The 21,202-nt window shown below is 38.0% G+C and overlaps 1 protein-coding gene across 3 annotated transcripts; it reads right to left on the bottom strand.

Moving 5' to 3' along the window:
- Positions 1 to 9,351: 9,351 nt before the first annotated feature.
- Positions 9,352 to 14,692, bottom strand: LOC108899603 (tumor necrosis factor receptor superfamily member 14). Of its 3 annotated transcripts, XM_051068370.1 has the most exons (10): positions 14,054 to 14,692; positions 13,291 to 13,384; positions 13,030 to 13,123; positions 12,574 to 12,699; positions 12,239 to 12,394; positions 11,115 to 11,202; positions 10,845 to 11,014; positions 10,694 to 10,731; positions 10,499 to 10,574; positions 9,352 to 10,379 (listed from the first exon to the last, which is right to left on the bottom strand). In XM_051068370.1, exons 2-9 carry the CDS (start codon positions 13,297 to 13,299, stop codon positions 10,518 to 10,520), a joined length of 738 nt encoding a protein of 245 aa, XP_050924327.1. In that variant the 5' UTR covers positions 13,300 to 13,384; positions 14,054 to 14,692; the 3' UTR covers positions 9,352 to 10,379; positions 10,499 to 10,517. The 3 variants fall into 3 exon arrangements, with proteins under 3 accessions (XP_050924327.1, XP_018555648.1, XP_018555649.1); XM_018700132.2 differs by lacking the exon at positions 13,291 to 13,384 and having other exon boundaries at positions 14,054 to 14,690; XM_018700133.2 differs by lacking the exon at positions 14,054 to 14,692 and having other exon boundaries at positions 13,291 to 13,509.
- Positions 14,693 to 21,202: the final 6,510 nt, after the last annotated feature.

Below are 21,202 nucleotides of genomic sequence, written 5' to 3'. Positions count from 1 at the left end.
TTGGTGAATGATAACAGGATCTTTGATTTTTCAGCTCACTGTTCAAAGTTCACATTATTAAACTTCAGCTGTTTCATTTCAAAGCTCATCCAGTCTCTCATGTCACTGAGTTTTCAGAGATCAGCTGAACAGCAACAAGTGTCTTGTTTCTGTTATTGGACGGTGAGTGATAGACTGAGCTAACATACTGTAGCCTATGTCCACACAGCACAGCTCAGACCTGTTACCATGTGAACAGAAGTTTTCCATGATAGCTGCAGTAAGATGAAAGGAATTAAACTCAGTCAAACTGAAAGCGAAACTAAAAGATTTATACAACTGAACAGACTGGAGCAGTTTCTACAGTGTAACAGTCTCTCACTTTGAAACACATTAATAAAAACCAGTGTAAACCAAGCAGATATCACAGCTAGAACTAAAGATACATTATAGTCCTGACTCCTACAGCAGCGGATCAGGGCGAGGCCTCTGTTCTCTGATCGTTAGGATTGACTTTTCATTTCCATGTAAACACTTTATTGTTATTATATTATTACTATTATATTTTTATTGCTGCAGTAGAAGCTGCTCCACTCTGCTGCTACTGAGCTGTTACACTCTCAGACTGTTCTCTGTTCTATTAATCTACTGTATTTATGGACAGAAACATGGTGAGCGGATCTCAGTAGGCCTGTACAGACCGTGAAACCACTAAAAACGTTTTACTGCGCAGTTTCATGAACTGTAACATTTAGTGGTGACAAGCAGTTTAATCCGTAACATAACGACATACTGGTCCTACCAGTACTGTATCCTGTGGTGTGAGAAATAACACAAATAAGTAAGATAGAGATTCATTTAACTTACCGTCTCTGGTGCGAGGCAAACTGCGCAGGTTCCTTATCTCAGCGCTCAACTGAGTGCTGAAAAGGTGTGTTTTTTTAAAATGTGTCATGCTGGATTTACAATCACAAAACCAAGCAAACAGCACGATACATTCAGATCAGGTGTGTGAGCAATGGTGAAAATGCAAAGAGCGGTAAAGGGGAAATCTGTGACACATGAGCCAAAAGAAAGAAACTGAGAAGCTCCTGCGCAGTCACTGGTTCAATTATAAGCTAGAACTGAGAGAAAGTAATGATATTACTGTGAAGATTCACACAAATAAATAACAACTTCATATTGTTTTCACAGAGAAGTGGATGCTTGAAGTAGGAACTAAAATAGTCATGGCTGTAAGTGACTAAAGGCATTTTGACAAAAATAAAGATATGACTTGATAAATGTTTAACTAAACAGATCATAAAGAAATTCAAAGGTCTAAGGACTTTCTTATATTGTGAGCTTGTCAGGAGCAGCAGTGGAGATTTCTGCAAAAATATCCTGCTCCACAGGCCAGTGTGGGGATAGGAAAAAAAGCTGGTCAAAATCCTATCTGGTCAACTCTGATGCTGATGAGCAGGTATCATCTGTTCCCACACAGACCATCACTCAGCTGGTAGAGGAGGTGAGTGAACGCAGCAGCCCTGAGAGCTTATCCAGGATGTCAGGGACCATGACACTGGGACAACAGTGAGTGAGAGCTGTGTGATGTGTTTTGGGGGAATTTTCCCCCTTATGCTTTACAGACTGTAAAACCTCTCAGGAAAATGTGTGGTTTTGGGTGATTTGAATAAAACTGACAGACTAACTTGACTTTACTCTCACTTTATCATTCATTATATTTATTCATTATTTTAATACCAAAACAAAGGTCTGAACCAGGCACTTCATTCACTAAGCTTTACAGTTCAGTGATTCATTTCCACAAACAAAGTTGGTTCGTGTTAACATCAGTCATTACTGCACAGTGAACATTTGGGCTCCCTGCTTTGCCCTGGAGGAAAATAAGCCATTTAGTGTACTAAAGTGACCACGGTCACAGTCTATCACCAGATAGATCCACACCTTCTATGTACAATCATTACAGCTTTATTCAGTAACATGGAGCAGCAGCTGGTTATCATCATGTTTACAGAGCTATACAACACCAAAGTGAGCCATTAACAACTGTAGAAGTAGTGTGATAGAGCTGCAGGTCTGCTGTGTGTCACTTTGTGCCTGGGACCAGATCTACAATGGCTGTCATTGACCCTACAACTGACACATTCCTCAGCCATTCACATATATTTTTAACAGTTGGCCCACATTTTGGCATCCTTGCCAAAGTATGAGACAACTGTATGCACTGTCTGAACATACTCAATCAATCAATTTTTGACCTAACATGAGCGTGACATACTAAACCATTTTTTACATTATTTCACAAATATGTATTTTTATTCATTTTTGCAGTAGATGATTTAAAGGTTAGAGGGCCACAGCACAGGATAACTGTTCCTGTCTACTTTCTATGAACAACTTCAAAACATTGAAGTTGAGAATAACAGCACATCTCTAGTCTGGTTGAATTTCAGTGATGGGCTAAAGGAACATATGTGTGTGTGTGTGTGTGTGTGTGTGTGTGTGTGTGTGTGTGTGTTATGGCCAGTCAGTGATCTGTGAGGGCCTTTACAGATCATCTTGTCCTGGGCACAAACAAGAAACACAGTGGGCCCACATGTAACATATTTATAAATATAGTGAACCAACAATCAGGCTACAGCTAACAACTTTCTCAGCTAAATATAGTTTTGTTTTTTGTGCTGATGATTTAAATGTATGAAGCTCACAACCTGCACTCACTTCATATCTTCTGAGCTCTTGAGACTGAAACTAGTGGAACAAACTTTCAGTTAGCTGTCGAGTCCCTGGAAATCTTTCAGGAGTTCACAGGTATAGAAAAGATGAATTAATGATGCATTTAACATTTGATATATATGAACAGTCAAAAAACATAAAATTGAATGGATCATTGTCAGAGGGTTTGGGTTAGAGGGTTAGAGCTTCCTTAAAACCTTTTTATTTGTGAAAATTATTTGGTTATCTCTTAATACATCAAATTATGAATCACTAGCTAGGTGCATAACAGTTTGTTATTATATGATGACATCATACGGTTAGGGAGAGTTACACTCACCTAAAGACCTCTAACTTATAAAGAATTTGACACAAACAGATGTCAAACAGCAGTAGTCATGGTAACAGTAGTAGTAGTAATAATTGCAGTGTTTCACCCACTAACTTTATTACAATGGAGGCAGTAGGCTTCATCATAAAGAGCTACAGGAGGGTCTACTGTCAATATTCAGGTCTGACTACTTCTTTGTCTACAATTCATACGTCTGTATAATGACTGAAAACATCTGAGATATTTTACTGTGATCGTTTCTTGTGTTTCTCCATATGGTTATTCAAAGTTTGGTCAGTATTTTTACCAGTGAACAAGTGAGGATTTGATTATGAAGATGTTTATAGCTGTTACCATTTCAGCCACTAGAGGTCAGGACTGCACCACGTGGTACTGAAGGTAGTAAATGTTACCCTGAGCTGTAAAACCACAACTATGAAAACTGGTAGATAACATTTTAATATCAGTCTCATTCCTGGCTCACTGGTTCATAACTAGAAAAAGATTCATCAAATACTGCAACATTCAGGTCCAGAGATGTGAACTCGAGTCACATGAATTGGGCTCAAGTCAGATTTGCAGATTTTGCATTTTGTATGAACCATTTTGAACTAACAGCAGTAAAAGCAGCAGTAACAGCAGTGCAGTTAGTCATAGCAGTGCCTGTCATCTTGGCAGTGCTTACAATACACATAGACCTATGTGTTTCACTTCCTTGCACCAGTTTGCAGCTGCTTCATGTACAGTAGTCTGATACAATGTTCAAACATCAGCTTCACACACTGTAAAGCACATGAATGTGGTTAACAGTTGTTACAACAGACTCCATCTCCTCCCATAATGCACCACTTCCTCTTTGGTTAGATCTACAGATGAGAGAGCCTGATGTTTACTGCCCTGTGTTTCAGTTTCTTTTGATGAGAGAAGGTCAGGAGGAGCAGGAGGTCAGACCCAATGATGACTTTAAAATTAGCTCATAGATTTCTATTAGGAGTGCTTAATCCTGCCTGATTGTACCTCACTTAAAAGCTTTCAACTGGCCAAATGAGTCTAATGGATTAAATCAAATAGCAACATTTCTATTGGTCAACTTTGTTAGTGCAAATAACAAGTTCAGTTTTTGTCCTGTCATACTTGGGCTTTTTTAACTTCCTCTTTCAAATTAAAGGTACAGGAAACTTTGGGTCAGATTATCACCTGCTTGGAGAGAGTGTTCTCTCTCCATGTTGTGCTCGCAGTGAATTCAACATATCACCCCTCATATGTCCCCAGACCAGCTGCTGATTTAGACCACCAATCACACATCAAACACAATATGCAGGGAAGTGTAGTGCTCCCTGTTCCCTGAGCTTTGTCATCCATGTCCTGAGAAACTCCTGATTCTGTTTAGTTCAGAGAGAGACAAGACCTTATTCATCAGTCTCTGATTAACAGGGAAGTGATATGATGACCCAGCTATTATGTGATATACATATATATAAGATTAAAGGGGCCCTGTAATTTTCTTGTAAAGAAACTAAATTTCTGTTCACCTTCCATGGCCTGTACTGCAAAACATGCATTCATTCTGACTGCAAGTACACAGATTAAACTTCAGATCCATAATCAGCACAGTAACATAATAATAATCAGAATGGTTTCAGCTTGTGTAATGCTTCTGTTGATTGAGCCCACAGACTGCAGAGGTAAAGTAAGAAGAGGGAAGGCCAAATTTTTATTTTGACTTCTAATCAGTTAATTAGGGATGCAGCAGCACTTTCACACACTGTGAACATGTTTTTATGCCTCCATGATGGTGACAGCCAATTTGCTGTAACATTTCAGCTCTGCAGTAAAACTGTGTGTAATCTAAAGTTTATCCCACAGTTTTAACATGTCATGGTCTGTGCTGGTTTCATCGTTAATGTTCAGCTTGTTTTCCCAAACGTTTCAGATCTTCCAGTTGAACTCTTTAAGCAGCACCATGTCTTCACTCCTGCTCAAAGAGAATTTGCATTAACACTGAATTTATATGGACCTGAAGCCTAAAGCCTAAACTCTGGACAATGACTGGAGAATCAGGTCAGGATGTTCTCTGTTGCTGTCCTTTCACACATGCAGCACACAGTAGGAGAATATCTGTGCGATGTGTTCTCACACACTGGAAATGTTCTGTTTAAGTGAGAGTCTGCAGCAGGAGAAAATGTCACCAATGCTCATTCACTCACTGTGAAATCTCCACACAGTTACCTGTTCTATTCATATGGGCTCACTTGGACATTACACAGTCTTTATACTGGGAAGCAGGCAGGATAAAGTCTGTTTAATGTCCAGTTCGACTGGAAACAGGTGGTTGCAGACTGTCAATGCCAAACCTGGATTCAACACATCACGATCAGACATGCTGGGTGGCAAGGTACTGCAGTGGTGTGTGTGACAGTTTATAGGCATTTATCCAACACCAGCATGTGCACAATGCTTGGATGTCAGCTCAAGCTGAATCCTTTGGAGCCTCTCAATACATGTTTTCCCTTCACATCTACAGGGGAAAAGAGTCTGTTCCATCATCAGCCCTGCAGAAATAATGAGATGAAGCAACATCTCAGAGCTAAAAATATGTACAGGAAGAGGAGGGTCTGCACGCTGTGCACAGACAACACAAAACAACACTCAGAAGATGAAGGTACAGACATGTAGCCAGTCTGTAGGAAAGGCTCTGCACATGGCTGAAGAAGCTGGATATCTACAGCTCATGGATTGTTCTCCAACAGTGGGATTTATACAGGTAGCCCTTGAAAAGGTCATCAGTACTTCTACTTCTCAGTGTTGTGTAAATGACAATTAAGACTGTATGAGACTGAAGAAATGAATGAATTATCTCACACATTGCATTTGAACATTTTTTCTGTTTACTTACTGTGTATTTATTGTTTGTTTCTATTTCAGAATAGTTTTTACAGTTTCTTTTCTTCAATATAATGGCCCTGGGGCGTACATGAGACCATGGACTTGGGACAGATCCAAAATGAGATGTGTGTTGACACTGCACAGACCAGTTCAACTTCTGTGTTCCTAATTAACTTGACGAACAACAACCTTATTCACATAACAACCATCATTTTAGCCTCATAACAGTGAGCAGTTTTCATAAGTTGAGACAACAGGCAAAAATTGCAGAGCAGCAGCTTTGAGAGAGAATCTGTGTAAAGTGGTGCTGTTACAGGATTATTAGAGAAGAACTTCTCTGTCATGACTTTGTGAGTGAACGTGTAAATGTACCTTAACGATATATGGATCCAATGAGTGCACAAGACCTGCCTGATATTCCTCTAAGGAAAAACTGATTTCTATCAGTGCTGGGAAATAACTTGCTACATGCAGTACTGTACTTATTTTTTGAGGCACTTGTATTTCTGTTTTATGCTACTTCATACCTCTATCCCACCATATTTCAGAGGGATGTATCTTTGTTTGTTCATTTAGTGTATTTGACAGCTTTAGTTACTCATTACTCCTAAGATGAACGACTTTTACTTAAGTTGTAGTTTTCATACAGGACTTTCACTTGTAATGGAGTATTATTACATTACTGTGTTAACACTTTTAACTTATAAAGGATCTGAATGCATCATCCACCATTCTTTTGTGTGTATATATTACAGCTAAATTTGTATTGTTCATCTCATTTGTATAAACATGGATCCTGAGTCAGTCCTAAGACTGGAGATCAGATCCCATTACTCTGCCACGAAGGTGCTTAAAAACTTTGATCACACCAATTTAGTAGTAGAACACAGTTTACCTGACTGTCATGGGAAGTTCATTATTGGCTGTTTACAACTTCCTACTTGTCCTTGATGTGATGGCCCTGGGTGTGGCTACATGGGACCACGGACTCAGAACAGATCTGAGGACAGATCATAAAGAACAAATGAGATGTGTGTGTGTTGATACTGCACAGACCAGTTCCTCTGTGTTCCTAATTAACTTGACAAACAACAACCTTATCCACAGGCTACAGTTCTACAAAGTGTATTTACTAGGCCTGTTGTCATTTGGTTGTGTGGTTTATTCTATTGTGTACTGTTATCAGTAATGAGTGATGTTCACTGAGAACTGGTGTCTGATCACTTATCTGAGCCCTGCGGCTGACAGTAACTTTAACTCAGTCATCAAACTGGTCCCAGGTCAGCTTCAAAGTAACACTGAAAGTGGAAATCATCCACATCTGCTCTCCTCCATAATCATTACACACACATACACATTATTTTAGAAAATCCAGTTACTTGTTTTTATTAGTAATTCACAGAAGGAAAACTTTAGCAAATAAAAACAAATACAAATAGCTGCCTCTCAAAACACATGAAAACAAAAAGTAACAAAAAACAAAAACAAACAAACAAAAAACCAAGAGCAACGACCATGATCATTTCAAGCAAGATGCTAAATGTGGGTTTCAGATGCACACAATGACAGAGCTGTACTGTGCCTTGAAAACAAACAACATGCAGAAAAACAATGTATAAAATTAGCTTGGAAATAATGAGATGACACCTATAAAAATAACATCATAATAAAATACAAAAATAACTTTAAAGTGAAGGCAGTGGTAAGCTTTACTGAGAAACCTAAAGAGTTCACAGTAACATTTGTGGTTAATTGCCTCAACACAGTATTTCTAAAAGTACTTTAGCTGAGAGGTTGAAACATGTTATATTTAGTGTTACATTTAGCTTTGTTATTACATGTGTAACAAAGTCAACACACTGCAGAGGCAAAAGATGGAGCCTTACACAAGGGTCCACTGTAGATGTGACACTGTATTCCACCCTGAGATCAGTGTTTCTCATATTAACTTATAAACTGAGCATTTATAAGAAACAAATGGAGAGGTTATACCTTACCAGCTGTTATTCTCCTGCCTGGAAAATAAAAGATAGGGAAATATTAGGATGAACAGTTAGTCAGAGTAAGTGGGAGAAAAAAAAAAGTTATGTAAAATCAGACATTAGATAAATCAGATGCAAAGAAAACACTAACCTCTAGTCACAAGCCCAACAACTGTTACTGACAAAAAACAAATAAGAGGTAGAAACATAAAGTAATGATTTCTCCATGCACTACTGCAGACAACATCATTAGTCAGGCCTCCTTCTTTGACCTTTACTTGGGTTTCTGAGCAGCTGTTGGAAAAGAGAAGAGAGAGATGCTTTAGTTCTTTGTTACAGAATTTCAGTCTCATCCATGTCTATGTCTTTGTTCTCAAGATTTGATTTTCTTTTTATTTGTGTCCTTAATAATTATTCTAAGTTAACACTATAAGATACAGTGAACTGATTCAGTTTTAACTGAAGTAGATCACCATGGTAACCTATAATGTACAGATCTCTCCAGAGGATCAGATCAAAACCTGTAAACAGTCTGACCATCGACCAATCAGATCACTGGAAAATATAACCTGTACAGGTTTGCCCAGTGTGTTCTTAATGTATAAAAAAGAATAAATCTGTAGTTTCTCAGTGAACTGTTTTATTCAATCCAACAGAATCAGTGCACAGACCTGCTTATTGAATGTAATCTTTGACAAACTAATAAGAAACTGAAAATGATAAATGAGATTTATTGATTGATGATTTACATTTCATATCATTAATTTATTTTTGTGTTTTTAGTGAGGAATAAGACAATTCAATGTACCTTTTCCATCTAACACTCTGCAATTGTGTTTGAAGAAAAAATATGACTGATATAATTTGGGTGCAAAAATGGTTTAATACCTTCAATATTACTTTCATTTGGACATTATACCCCAACCGACAATAACTCGTCAGATACACTTTTCACAGGTTCTCTTCCCCGAAGCATTTAATGAATTTCAAACATGCAGTCATCTTAAAAAAAAAAAGAGACAAAATGGAGGCTATAGTTTCGTTTTCACTTCTTTACGTAACACCATTTCGTACCTTCGTGGCACTTTGGGCTTGGGATTTCTGGAGCTCAGCCAGAGAGACCATCAGGTTCTTGGTCACCTCTGTAAACAAGGCCCTTCTCCCCAGTTGCTCCATTTGCTCCTCACCATGCTCTTGTGAATCTTCAATACAGTACAATCTTTTTGTAGCCTTCCCCAGATCTGTACCTCAACACAATCCTTTCTCTAAGCTCTGCAGACAGTTCCACCAACCTCATGACTTATTTCAATGTGGTATTTCAGTTTTTTGATTTTAGATTTATAAAATAAATAAATAAATAAATGAAAAATTCAATAAGTCTGTTTATACTTTATCATTATGAGGTATCGAGTGTAGATTGATGAAGGATCTTTTAGTGAATAACTTTCTGAAAGCTCTGTATGTGGGCTTTTATTAGTTTACACTAAAATAACAACCTGTTATTCTCTGTCCTCTGTCTTTAAAGAGACATGACAGGTTTAAGGTCAGTACCAGGGTCAGAAAAGAACTGAGATTTAATTAGAGCCAACTGACCCGATTCTTGACTAAAGACTGTCTCACTTTTATAGTAAAATATGATACAAAAATACACTTGTTTATATAAAACTGTACATGGAGTTTACAGAAGGACACAGAGTAAAGAAACATACAGTATATTACTTAGTTAAAAAGAGAAAAAGCTTCATTTACAGCATGAGCAGAGCTGGAGGAACAAGAAACTGCAACATGAAAAATAAAGCACATTCAGTACATTCAACACATTCAGCCCATAAAAACAAATGTTCTTTGATAGCACTGACATCAGCTGTGTGTTTTGCTCAGAGCTTCATCAGACTGATAGAAGTCTTTGTCTTTTCATGAACCTGATGAAGCTCTATGATGTCATCAAATGAAATCTCCATTGTGAAGGATTATTATAATGTTCCTCACTGGTCCTTTGATGGCAGTGATGTCCCATCATGCTGCAGTAAAGGACACTGTCCTCATCCTCTTCTGCTGATCTGGGGTCAGGTAGCAGTGCCACAGGTTAGGCAGGGTTTATCAGACGTCCCTCACCCCAGCAAGGTTTCCCAGCTCCTCCTGAGACGTTCCCAGGCCTGATGGGATCTGTAATCCATCCAGAAAGTTCTGGGTCTACCTCGGGGTCTCCTACCAGTTGGACGTGGCTGGAAAATCTCCAAAGGAAGGCAGCAGAGAGTCGTCCTGATCAGATGTCTGAACCACCTCAACTGGTTCCTTTCAATGTGAAAGATGAGCAGCTCTACTCGGAGCTCCCTCTGGATGAATCTATCTCTGACCAGCAGCAAAGATCAGTAAAGTCTGTGTGTTCACACACACACACACACTCACTGTCAGCAGGAGCTTCATGTAGCTCGAGTCAACAAGATCCACATTCCAGCTTCCTTTAGTCTCTGCTGTAACACCTGTGTGAGATGAACAGTGTTCACTCTAGTGAATCAGAAACTTGTTGTACATTTGTAAAGACTTCACAGAGTGACGTCAGCTCAGTCAAGTTTCAAGGAAGAATTCACTGCTGTCTCACCTGCTGCTGGTCACTGTCATCACCTCTGCTGCTGTTGATGTTCAACCATTTGTCTTGCTTCTTCAGGTTGGTGAACCTTTTTGGTGAAACATAAACAAATAAATTAATTAACTGAATTACTTAGATTAACCAAGTATTGTCATCTACCACAGTGTACACATACATACAGTTTGAAAAAGAGAATAACAAACATACCTCTGGGGGACTGTTCTCACTCTTTTTGCTGAAACGGCCTAAAAACAAAACCAATGAAAAACATCTTGATCAACAACATCATGACTTGATAGAAAGTTTTATCAAACATTAAACCATGATCACATTTCATCTGACTACACACAGATCTTACCTGTTAGACGACTTCTCTTTATGAATATGAATACGACTACAGCTGCTATTAATAACAAAGATACTACAACGCTGATCACAGTCACTGTCGTGTTTGAACTGTGTTCTCCACATTGAGCATCAGTTGTAGCAGTTCCTGGTCTGATCAGCTGAAGGTTTATTGATTCACATCTGGAATGACAGAGGGACATTTTTACAGGAAAATGTATAGATACTACAAATTGACTGCAGTAAAAAACCAGGTGTGTGTCTGATGTGAAGTTTCACTTACTGTGTGTGTGGCTGACAAGATGTAAATGTCCCATCTGAAAATGTTCCATCAGTGCAGTCAGAGCACTCAGTGTCTGTGGAGGCTGTTCCTGTACAAACACACATTATATACATGTTGACAGTAGTTACTAATGAACATATATTATGAAATGTGTTATATGACATCATTACATGTCATCAGACCTGTCTGATTTCCAATTTCCAAAAACTATTTTATTATTATTATTATTATTATTAAAAACTAGACAATCTAAACATTCAGAAACATTTCTCTGGTTTCAGTTTACAAATTGATTGCTGATTCTTTAATAATTAGAGTTTGATGAAATGTTCTCCTGCAGCTCTTTTCTCACAGGTGCAGATAAAGAGGAGATTTTTATTCAGTGTAAAGGAGAAATCACATCAGCTTCATAAACAAACCTTCTACTGTTTAACACTGAAGTTATCTAAATGGTATTAGCTGCAGTAATTTATGCAAATATTTCAGCACAGGATATTTAAATTTATCTAAAATGTTTATGCTGATCCAGACACATTTTAATGGATCATCATCAGCTAAAGTAAAACTGATCATGTTGCAGCTCTGCAGCTTTTCACTGCATGTGTGAGTTTGACAGATGATTTGGCAGCATGAGTGATTCTGTCCTGACACCTGGGCTGGTACCATACAGATTCATTTCACTCCAATGCTAATTATGATTAGCAAAGATAAGTTAATCAATGATTTTGAGCTGGTGCTGTCACTTTTGCAAGTTAAAATAACAAACATAATGACAGGCCAAAATAAAACCTGTTGGACTGAGTCTCTGTAGTTCCAACAACTCCAACAGATCAAATCACCTCAACTTCAGGAGTTACATTCTCTGTCATATCAGTAATTAACTTTATTACCATGACAGGGCAAAAAGAGCAGGTGTGTATGTGCTAAACTGTTAGCAAGGGGCATTGAGAAAGTGAGCACAGGTCAGACAAATGGACAGGAAGCAATGATCCATTTCTTTTCCTCTAATCAGCTTCAGTGGTTTTACTTTTACTCTACACTGAAACCTTTAAAGTTTTTTATACTCTTAAAACCTTCAATCTAAACCTACAGTCTAATGTTAAAGTCAGAACAAGAAGACCAACCTTTTTTACTGATGTATTGTCCTGGTTCACAGTGTTTGTGTCTCTGTGCTGCCATACAGCATTTGTCTTTGACGTCTATACAGTAGAATCCTTCCAGTGGTTTACAAACTGTATCTGATGTTGATGTACATGAAGTCTTTATCTTCAGACCAGAACCTGTTAACACATATAGAGGTTACATATAGAGATGCAGAACTTCTATTCTCTTTTTCTGACATCTTTAGGAAATCTGATAGTGAATCCAGTCTATGAATACATGGGAAAACATCTGCATCAATGCATACATGTGGATTTAAGTTTCTATGAATAATTAGAAAATATGAACAGAGATCTACCTGTGTTACAGTTTGTGCAGGGAAAACAGTTTTTAAGTCCAGCAGGATGATTCATGTAGGTTCCCTCTAAGCAGGGCAGACAGGACCTACTTCTGAACTCTGTGCAATCTGTTTTAACACGACTTCCTGTTGAAAAGAAAATCAACAGTTTAATTTCATGCATTATGTTTCTATTGAATGACAATGTATAATGTTGAGGGTCAAGGTGACATACACTGCTGTCTACTACAGTTTCATTCTTCTCACTCTCACCACATGAAGACAAAGTTTAAAACATTCCAGCCTGTTCTTTTACTGTTGGAATTAAAGTCCAGTCAGATTCAGGTGCTTCACTGATACATTTCACTTGTGAACAGAAACAGCTCATGAAGTATGTTTGACACCTGGAAGCACAACACAGACTCCATCTGTAACTACCACAGTGAAATGTCCCTTTAACATTCAGCTGGATCTTACCAGGTGGACACATGGGACAGCATTCATTCCCTATCTGATACTCTGCTGGATGACATGTCAGACTGTTTTGACTGAAGACTTTCATCAAAAGTATCTGTGAAGAAGAAGAAGGAGAAGAAGAAGAAGAAGAAGAAGAAGAAGAAGAAGAAGAAGAAGAAGAAGAAGAAGAAGAGGGTTATTGTCTGGTTGAAATATTGACACTGTCAACAACTGGTCTGAATGAATCAGGCAGAGAATGTAAAGATTAAAGAAATGACTGACAGCCACCATGAGGTGGAAAATGACCAGAGGAGGAGGGAAGGTGAGTGGAGGAGGACGCTGCTGCCAGCCAGGACCAAAGAAGGAAGATAAAGATCTGGAGAGGAAGAAGAAGACTGAACACTGAAATGACCAAAGAACAACTGTTCTTCCTTTCTACTTTATGAGTTACAGATACTTCTTGTCTTTCTATATTCATCTACTAAACCAAAGTTAGATTGTATTATTGGCCTTTAAACATGTTACAGATGATGCTTCTGACCAATGAAATCTACAAGAACCAAAGACAATTTCACTTTTTGGCAGTTCAAAGTCTTATTTCATGGTTCTGTATTTATTGTTTCTTTGATTTCAAACTGCTGGGAAATGTTACTGAAGTGCAGACTGTTTGAATTCTGACTTCAATATGTAAATTCAGGAAAAATGACTTTGAGCACATGATTCACTCACAGAGCTGAAACACAGGATTAGGAACCATACAGATTTGACACAACAACCCACCACCCTCCATCCCACCACTGGATAATAATGTTCACTCAGCAGAGCTGATGAAGCCTCTGATGAACAGAGAAACACCTTCACTGTCTCAGTTTATATTAGTTTCTTTCTGGACACTGAAATGACTGTGTATGAGTGACAGAGAGAGACAGAGTCAGAGAAGAAAAAGGTTTACAAACTCAGAGATGTTAAAGAGGAGGAGCAGTGACAGACATTACTGCCTGTCAAACACAAGCCTCCTGTAATGTTCTGCAGTAAACAGCTTTACCAGCAGAGATGCAGCTGTCAAAGGTTTTCCTCTGGAACTCATTTTGAAAGGAAGGTTGGTTGTTTTCATGAGCTGAGGAGACCATCTCACTGAGATCTGGAGGAGGTGAGTCTTCATCCAAACCAGGAGGAGAACATCTGGAAACAAAGAGAAGTCATTCACTGCACTGAGCAGTAGGTAACCTGCTTACTGTGAGTGAGAGACTGAGAGGAGCCTGGTTAACTCTCACATTTCTGTTTTCCTGAGCTGACACTACTAACACTAACCCTCAGACAGCACAGCACATTCAGACTGAGTTTCTGTGTAATAATCAAAGTACAAAGTCTGTGTGACACATGATCCAATATAATTAAACTGAAAAGCCTCTGTGCAGTCATTGGTCCACAAATGAAGCGGAACTGACGGAGTGTAATGATAGGACTGGAATCAGCTTCATACAAAATGAAACTAAAAAACTAAAAAACTTAAAAAATATAATAATATATAATAAAAATAAATAAATCAACGTCGGCAGCTTCGTATTGTTTTCAGTGTTGAGAAGTGGATGCAGCAGTAGATCGTTGATGTAGGAACCAGAAGCTGTGGCTGTTAGTGACTAAAAGCTTAGTGACCAAACTAAAGACATGACTCGATGATTAATGTTTAACTAAACAGATCATAAAGAAGCTCGAAGACCTTTGGACTTGATCATCTCTGCACTGCATTTTCATATTTTCTCTTCTTCCTGGTGAAACTGAGACAAAGTCCATTGAACTGAAAACACTGAGATAATGTTTCTGTTATTTTGACTTTCATTAAAACAGACAGTTTACAAAGAAGGAACGTTTGGTTAAAGTCAAGTATATAGTGTATATTTAATTCAAGTCAAAAGCAAAGAGACAAAGAAAGCAGGTATTAATGATCCTTTTGTTAATGCCTTTACTTCAAGATGAGTTTACTTGTTTACTTGTGTTAAAGACAAATCTAAATAAAACCCTCCATTAATAACAGGAGACAGACAGCTGCCAAACATGAACAATAATTACTGAACAATAATGTGTCAACTTCACAGCATTCACTGAAAGAGACAGTCTGTTATTAATAACTTCAAAATTAACAGTCAACATTAGCACAAGTCATTTTTAGTTTTAAAGCAGTGAATCAGTTATCTCAAGGCTCTTAACATGTACAGTAGGTCTTTATTAGCAGAGAGAGACCCAACAGTTCTGACCATGAGCAACACTAGGCAACAGTGGAGAGGAACAACTTCCTTTAAGAGGCAGAAACCTCGAGCAGAACCAGACTCGGCGGCCATCTGCCTCGACCGGTTGGGTTGAGAAGGAGAGAGAGCTTAAGCCTTTTAGAACTGCAGGGGAGTTGAAATGAATACCAAAATATTAAACAAAGCTTTTTGTTGGACCCAAAGGTAGGACTCAGATACAGACAGCTGAACGGTGTAAAAAGGCTGTTTCCTGTAAAGTTGAATGACTTCATGCTGAGGCTGAGGTCACTGGAGAGAGGGACAGGCAGTGGAGTGGAGGATTTTGGCCAGGACTCTGTCATAGTTCCTGCAGAGGTGGGCGGGCAGCAGAGTTGAGGTCCAACCCAGACTGGAGGTCAGACCCAGCAGGCTGAGTACCAAGGCCTGTGCTACGATGCAGGATTTGAGGTTAGAGAGGTGACTTCAGGTTTAGCTCGGAGCTTTCAGTCTGACGATGGTGGTTCACTTCTTAGCGGGATAAATCTCCATGGTAACTTACACTAAATGGCTAATCTGCTCCAGGGCAGGTTAACATCAGGGCCCGGTTTTTCAAAAGGTTTAATCCGGATAAAATTGATCCGGATTTGGTAATCCTTTTTTTTGCTATCCATGATCACGTAATCCATTTTACTTTTGAGCCGGTTTTTCAAAGCAACATCGAACAACATCGATCACCAAATCTGGATAACCAGCGCTCAAAGAGGATAGGAAATCACAATGTAGGAACCACAGAACGGCTGCAACATAACCCTTGCCTGTATTGTCCTGCACAACATCGCTACCAAGCGCAATGTCCCTCTGTGTGCTGACAATGATGCACCTGAGCCCCTTGGAGACCCTGACCAACCTCCTGCATTCTGCCAGAACGAGCAAACAGGACATGCAACAAGGGACATAATAGTTAGACACTATTTCTGATTTGGATTTGTTTTGGATTTCAAAAACCAGTGATGCCATTGCTTTGTTATTCTGTTTTATCATTGCATGCATCACTAAAAAATAATCTAAAAACACAACAAAAATATCTTTGATTGTGATGAATACACATTAATTAATGACAGAATTCAATATATTATTTGTGGTCAATATTCACAGCTGTTTGGGAGATTATTTTATGAGGCCAAACTCTTTCTACTTTGCTGTAGGCCTATACTGAAAGGCTGAATACGTTATAGCTTACCTAATCACTGAGGCCTGATGGATGAACAAATCAAATTAAAACCTTATGAATGAATAGGATATCTTGTAGGCTATACTGCATGATCCAAATATAGTATTATTTGATACAGTTTTAAAGTTTCATTATATTTTGGGCCTGAAATCCACGCTGAATCCACCCTTCTGATGGGATCAGTATAATCCAGAGTTTTTGGATCAAAGTGATCCCAATCCTACTAAAAAGTTCTAAAAAACCCAAACTAAAGGTTTGATCCAGATCAAAACCAAGATTGGATTACGTGATCTAATCCGATTACGTAATCCGTTTTTTCTTTTGAAAAACCCATTTTCAAGATTTGATCCAATCCGTTATCCAAAATCCGAGCGGATTACTTTTGAAAAACCGGGCCCAGAGGATCAAATCAAAACCTGTTAACAGGCCAACTACTGACCAATCAGACCACTGGAAAACCAGAGTCATCATTCCTACAGGATCCCGACAGGGACAAAAGAGTTTACACTAAAGTGACAGATAAAATAGATCAGTCAAATTGTTTTGCTGTTTTTGTCTTCGTTTCCATTCTGGTTTTAAAGCAGAGCTTCTAAGAAACAAAGGGAGAGTTTATCACTCTAAATGATTACATACTTTACTACATTATAGTTACATACTAATTTTATCCACACACTGTTAAATATTTCTAATGATTAGAAATTAATATTTCATAATATTGGTTGGTTACTCTTCACAGCATCATTTGGTGAATTAAATTCATATACAGCACAGTAAAATAATAATAATCAGAATGGTTTGTGTAATGCTTCTGTTGTTTGAGCCCACAGACTGCAGAGGTAAAGTAAGAGGAAAATTTATACCTTGACTTCAAATCATTTAATCAGGGATCCAGCAGCACTTTCACACATGTGCTCACCATGACCAAACAAAACACTTTTTTTTGTCCATAACTGAAGAATTTATGTGCTAATTCAGAGTGCTTAGACTGGTTGGTGGAGGCATAAACTGTGAGGCAGTGTTTCTAGTTTTTACATAACTGGTTATACAAGCTATACCTTTTTACTTGAATGATTTACTCAGTCTCTGGGTGCTCAGTATATTCAGGTCAAACAGGATGTCACAAAAAGCAGCTGCAGAATGTCCAGATGTTCATGTACAGCTGTCAGAGGACCTGGAAGAGCCTCAGTGAGTCAAACAGTCGTTTGAAACACCTTTGCAAAACGCTGGGCTTATTGGTATTACAGTCACATATGAAAATGAGGAAAATGAATCTATTACAAAGTTGATATTTTTTCAGGATCAACAAATCAATTAAAGCTCATGAGAAAGTAGAGGATTTACAGATGGATTTATTCCAGTCATAGGCAAAGAAGTCTTTAGAAGACAGTGAAATCCCTGTGAGAAGAATAAAATATATGCTGACAGGAACTGCAGCAGAAGCTTGACCTCTACTCTGATTGGTTGACCTGCGCAGCCTTCTTCTTTTAATGGACGTTTGACATGTATAATGTCTCGTCCCATCACTGTCCTGAAATGAAACTTTATTATTTTAATTATTTTTTAAAAACACTTTAGAAATCAACCTGAGCTTCCAACTACATCATTTCTTGAAATGCTTTCTAAAGTAACTTCTTTGACATTCTATCTGCTCAAAGTTTAATTTGCTGTAACATTTCATTTCTGCAGTAAAACTACACATAATGTAATGTAAAGTGTAATCTAATGTTTATCCTACAGTTTTAACATGTCATGTTCTGTGCTGGATTCATCGTTAATGTTCAGCTTGTTTTCCCAAACTTTTCAGATCTTCCAGTTGAACTCTTTAAGCAGCACCATGTCTTCACTAACATTAACTATGAAGCCTACAAGTACAGATTTCACATGTGAACTCTGGACAATAACCTGAGAACCAGGTCAAGACATTCTCAGGTGTGTTCACACATGAAGATATTACTCCCACATCACCACACTCTTCAAAAGTACAGATACTTACCAGAAGTAAATATAACAGGTGCTGGAAACACCTGGAAACAGGTGGGTGCAGGCTGTGGATGCCAAACCTGGATTAAACACATCACTATCAGACAACAGCGACAAAATGAAGATCTGACAAGATTCACACTTGGAAGTATCATACGTAGAGTGGCTTATTAGAGGTGTTTACCTTCACCACCATTTTAAAAGGCGACTTTTCTTTTTGCATGATGTTTAAAAATGTGACAAATTATAACTAGAATAATATAACCATTCTAATATAACCATTCTACAGCTAGTCCCAGATATTGTTTACTCCCATTGACCTAAAGCCATTGCTCCAGAGAGATTTACTTTTTATAAATCTGGAGTGTTGAGTTCTATGTTTATTTCATTTCCTTTGACTTGTGTTCAAAAACATGTCCTGTTGTTCCAGTCTGCTGATCTTCTTGTGCCTTCATCCAGTTCAGTGCACTTCATATCAGAGGTAAGTTTGATTAACATATTAAGATCTGTAATAAACACATCATTATTACATTACAATATCTCTGGTTGAATATATGAATGCACTGTTTTTGGCTCTTAGCAGGATTCAATTTTCATTTTCCATATGTTCCAGGTCAGATCACATCATTTATTTTAAAACTGTTTAATATCATTAGACTGAGTTGATGGTTTTTGTACAGTATTTGCATATCTCTGTGACTAGTTTTGTTATCAATATTTACGTATTGACCCTGATGATATCAGAGCTGCTTTGTGGCAGAAGTGGAATTCAATTCAACTCAATTTTATTTATATAGTGCTGAATAAGAACAAAAGTCATCTCAAGGCACTTTTCATACAGAGCAGGTCTAGACCAAACTCTTTAAAATATTTACAGAGAGAGACCTAACAAATCCCACCATGAGCAGCACTAGGCCACAGTGGAGAGGAACAACTTCCTTTTAATCCTATTAAGAGACAAAGCTTCCCTTTAAACTTTGGTGAAAAATCTCTACGTCTCTGTCAGCTGTGGTTCCAGCTGAGGACTCTGACATTATATCATCTCCATCTAAGACTGTCACCAGTGTGCAGTCGGACCACAGCTACCTGCCAGATAGCTCTGTGAGCCTAACAGAGAATGCTCTGGTTTGTATTGCAGGTTTTGTTGTCAGGCAGGTTATGAAGAAGCTTTCATGTGATGCATGCTGTAACAGTTTGGTTTGTGAGGCTGTACCAGCATCATTTTGTTGGAAAACAGTGGAGACCTGATGATTCCAACCACGGGTACAGTCACTGTGATCTGCACAGCATAGTAGTGCATCCAGTAGGCCACTGTCTGAAGCAGCACAAACCAGCAGCTCTTTAATCCATGACATACACTGCCTTCAGAAAGTATTCAGACCCCTTCACTTAAAAAACAAAAACAAACAAACACTTTCTTATGTTGTTGTAGGATTTCTGGAGCTCAGCCAGAGAGACCATCAGGTTCTTGGTCACCTCTGTAAACAAGGCCCTTCTCCCCAGTTGCTCTGTTTGCTCCTCACTATGCTCTTGTGAATCTTCAATACAGAACAATCTTTTTTGTAGCCTTCCCCAGATCTGTACCTCAACACAATCCTTTCTCTAAGCTCTGCAGACAGTTCCACCAACCTCATGACTTATTTCAATGTGGTATTTCAGTTTTTTGTTTGCAAAAAAATTTCTAAAATTATGTTTATACTTTGTCATTATGTGGTATTGAGTGTAGATTTGATGAGAGATTTTTTTTTAAGCTGAAACATTTCAAAATGTAAAAAAAAGTGATGGTGTCTGAATAAAGGGCACAGTATGTGGGCTTTTATTAGCTTTCAGCACAAAAGAACCTGTTTTCTCTGTCCTCCAAAGAGACTATAAATGACAGACTTAAGGTCAGTACCAAGGTTAGAAAATAACCCGTATTTACTTAGAACCAACTGACATGGTCCTTGACTCAAGATTTTTCTCTCACTTTTTCAAAAAAATATATAAAATAATTTTACAAAAGTACATTAGTTCACGTAAAAGTCTACATGGAAATGAAAGAACACACAGTAAAGAAACATACAGTATATTACTTAGTTAAAAAGAGAAAAAGCTTCATTTACAGCATGAGCAGAGCTGGAGGAACAAGAAACTGCAACATGAAAATAAAGCACATTCAGTGGTTCAGTGTCTGTGGTAGCAACAACACATAAAAACAAATGTTCTTTGATAGCACTGAGAACAGCTGTTTTGCTCAGAGCTTCATCAGACTGATAGAAGTCTTTGTGTCTTTTCATGAACCTGATGAAGCTCTGTGATGTGCTGTCATCACCACAAACACGTGCTATTTCAGGTTGGTCACTAATTATAACATTCAACACATCCATCTACTTTGTATTCATAGTTATGAGCTATTTGAATCTGTCCCCAGTCCATTATGACACAAGACCATCATCATAAATACATTGTTTAAAATGATACATCTGTATTTCAAATAAAAACAATTTAGAGTTGTGTCATTTCTCCCAGGACCCTTCACTCTAAGCCACATTTAGGCAAGACAAGTTTATTTGTACAGCACATTTCAACAACAAAATCATTCAAATTGCTTTACATAACATAAAAGACATTGAGACGAAACCTAAAAGCAATATAAGACAATATAAAAAAGCATTTAATTAATAAATAAAGAGTTAAATGGAAAATAAATAAGAATATAAAAGTGGAATGGAAAATAAAAATACAAAAGTTACAGTGTCGTATAAGAAATGAGGGATTA

The sequence above is a fragment of the Lates calcarifer genome, unplaced genomic scaffold, assembly GCF_001640805.2.
Source record: "Lates calcarifer isolate ASB-BC8 unplaced genomic scaffold, TLL_Latcal_v3 _unitig_4441_quiver_2593, whole genome shotgun sequence".
Taxonomy (NCBI): Eukaryota; Metazoa; Chordata; class Actinopteri; family Centropomidae; genus Lates; species Lates calcarifer.
The sequence above is the reverse complement of the archived record's forward strand: the minus strand, read 5'-3'. Positions and strand labels throughout refer to the sequence as shown.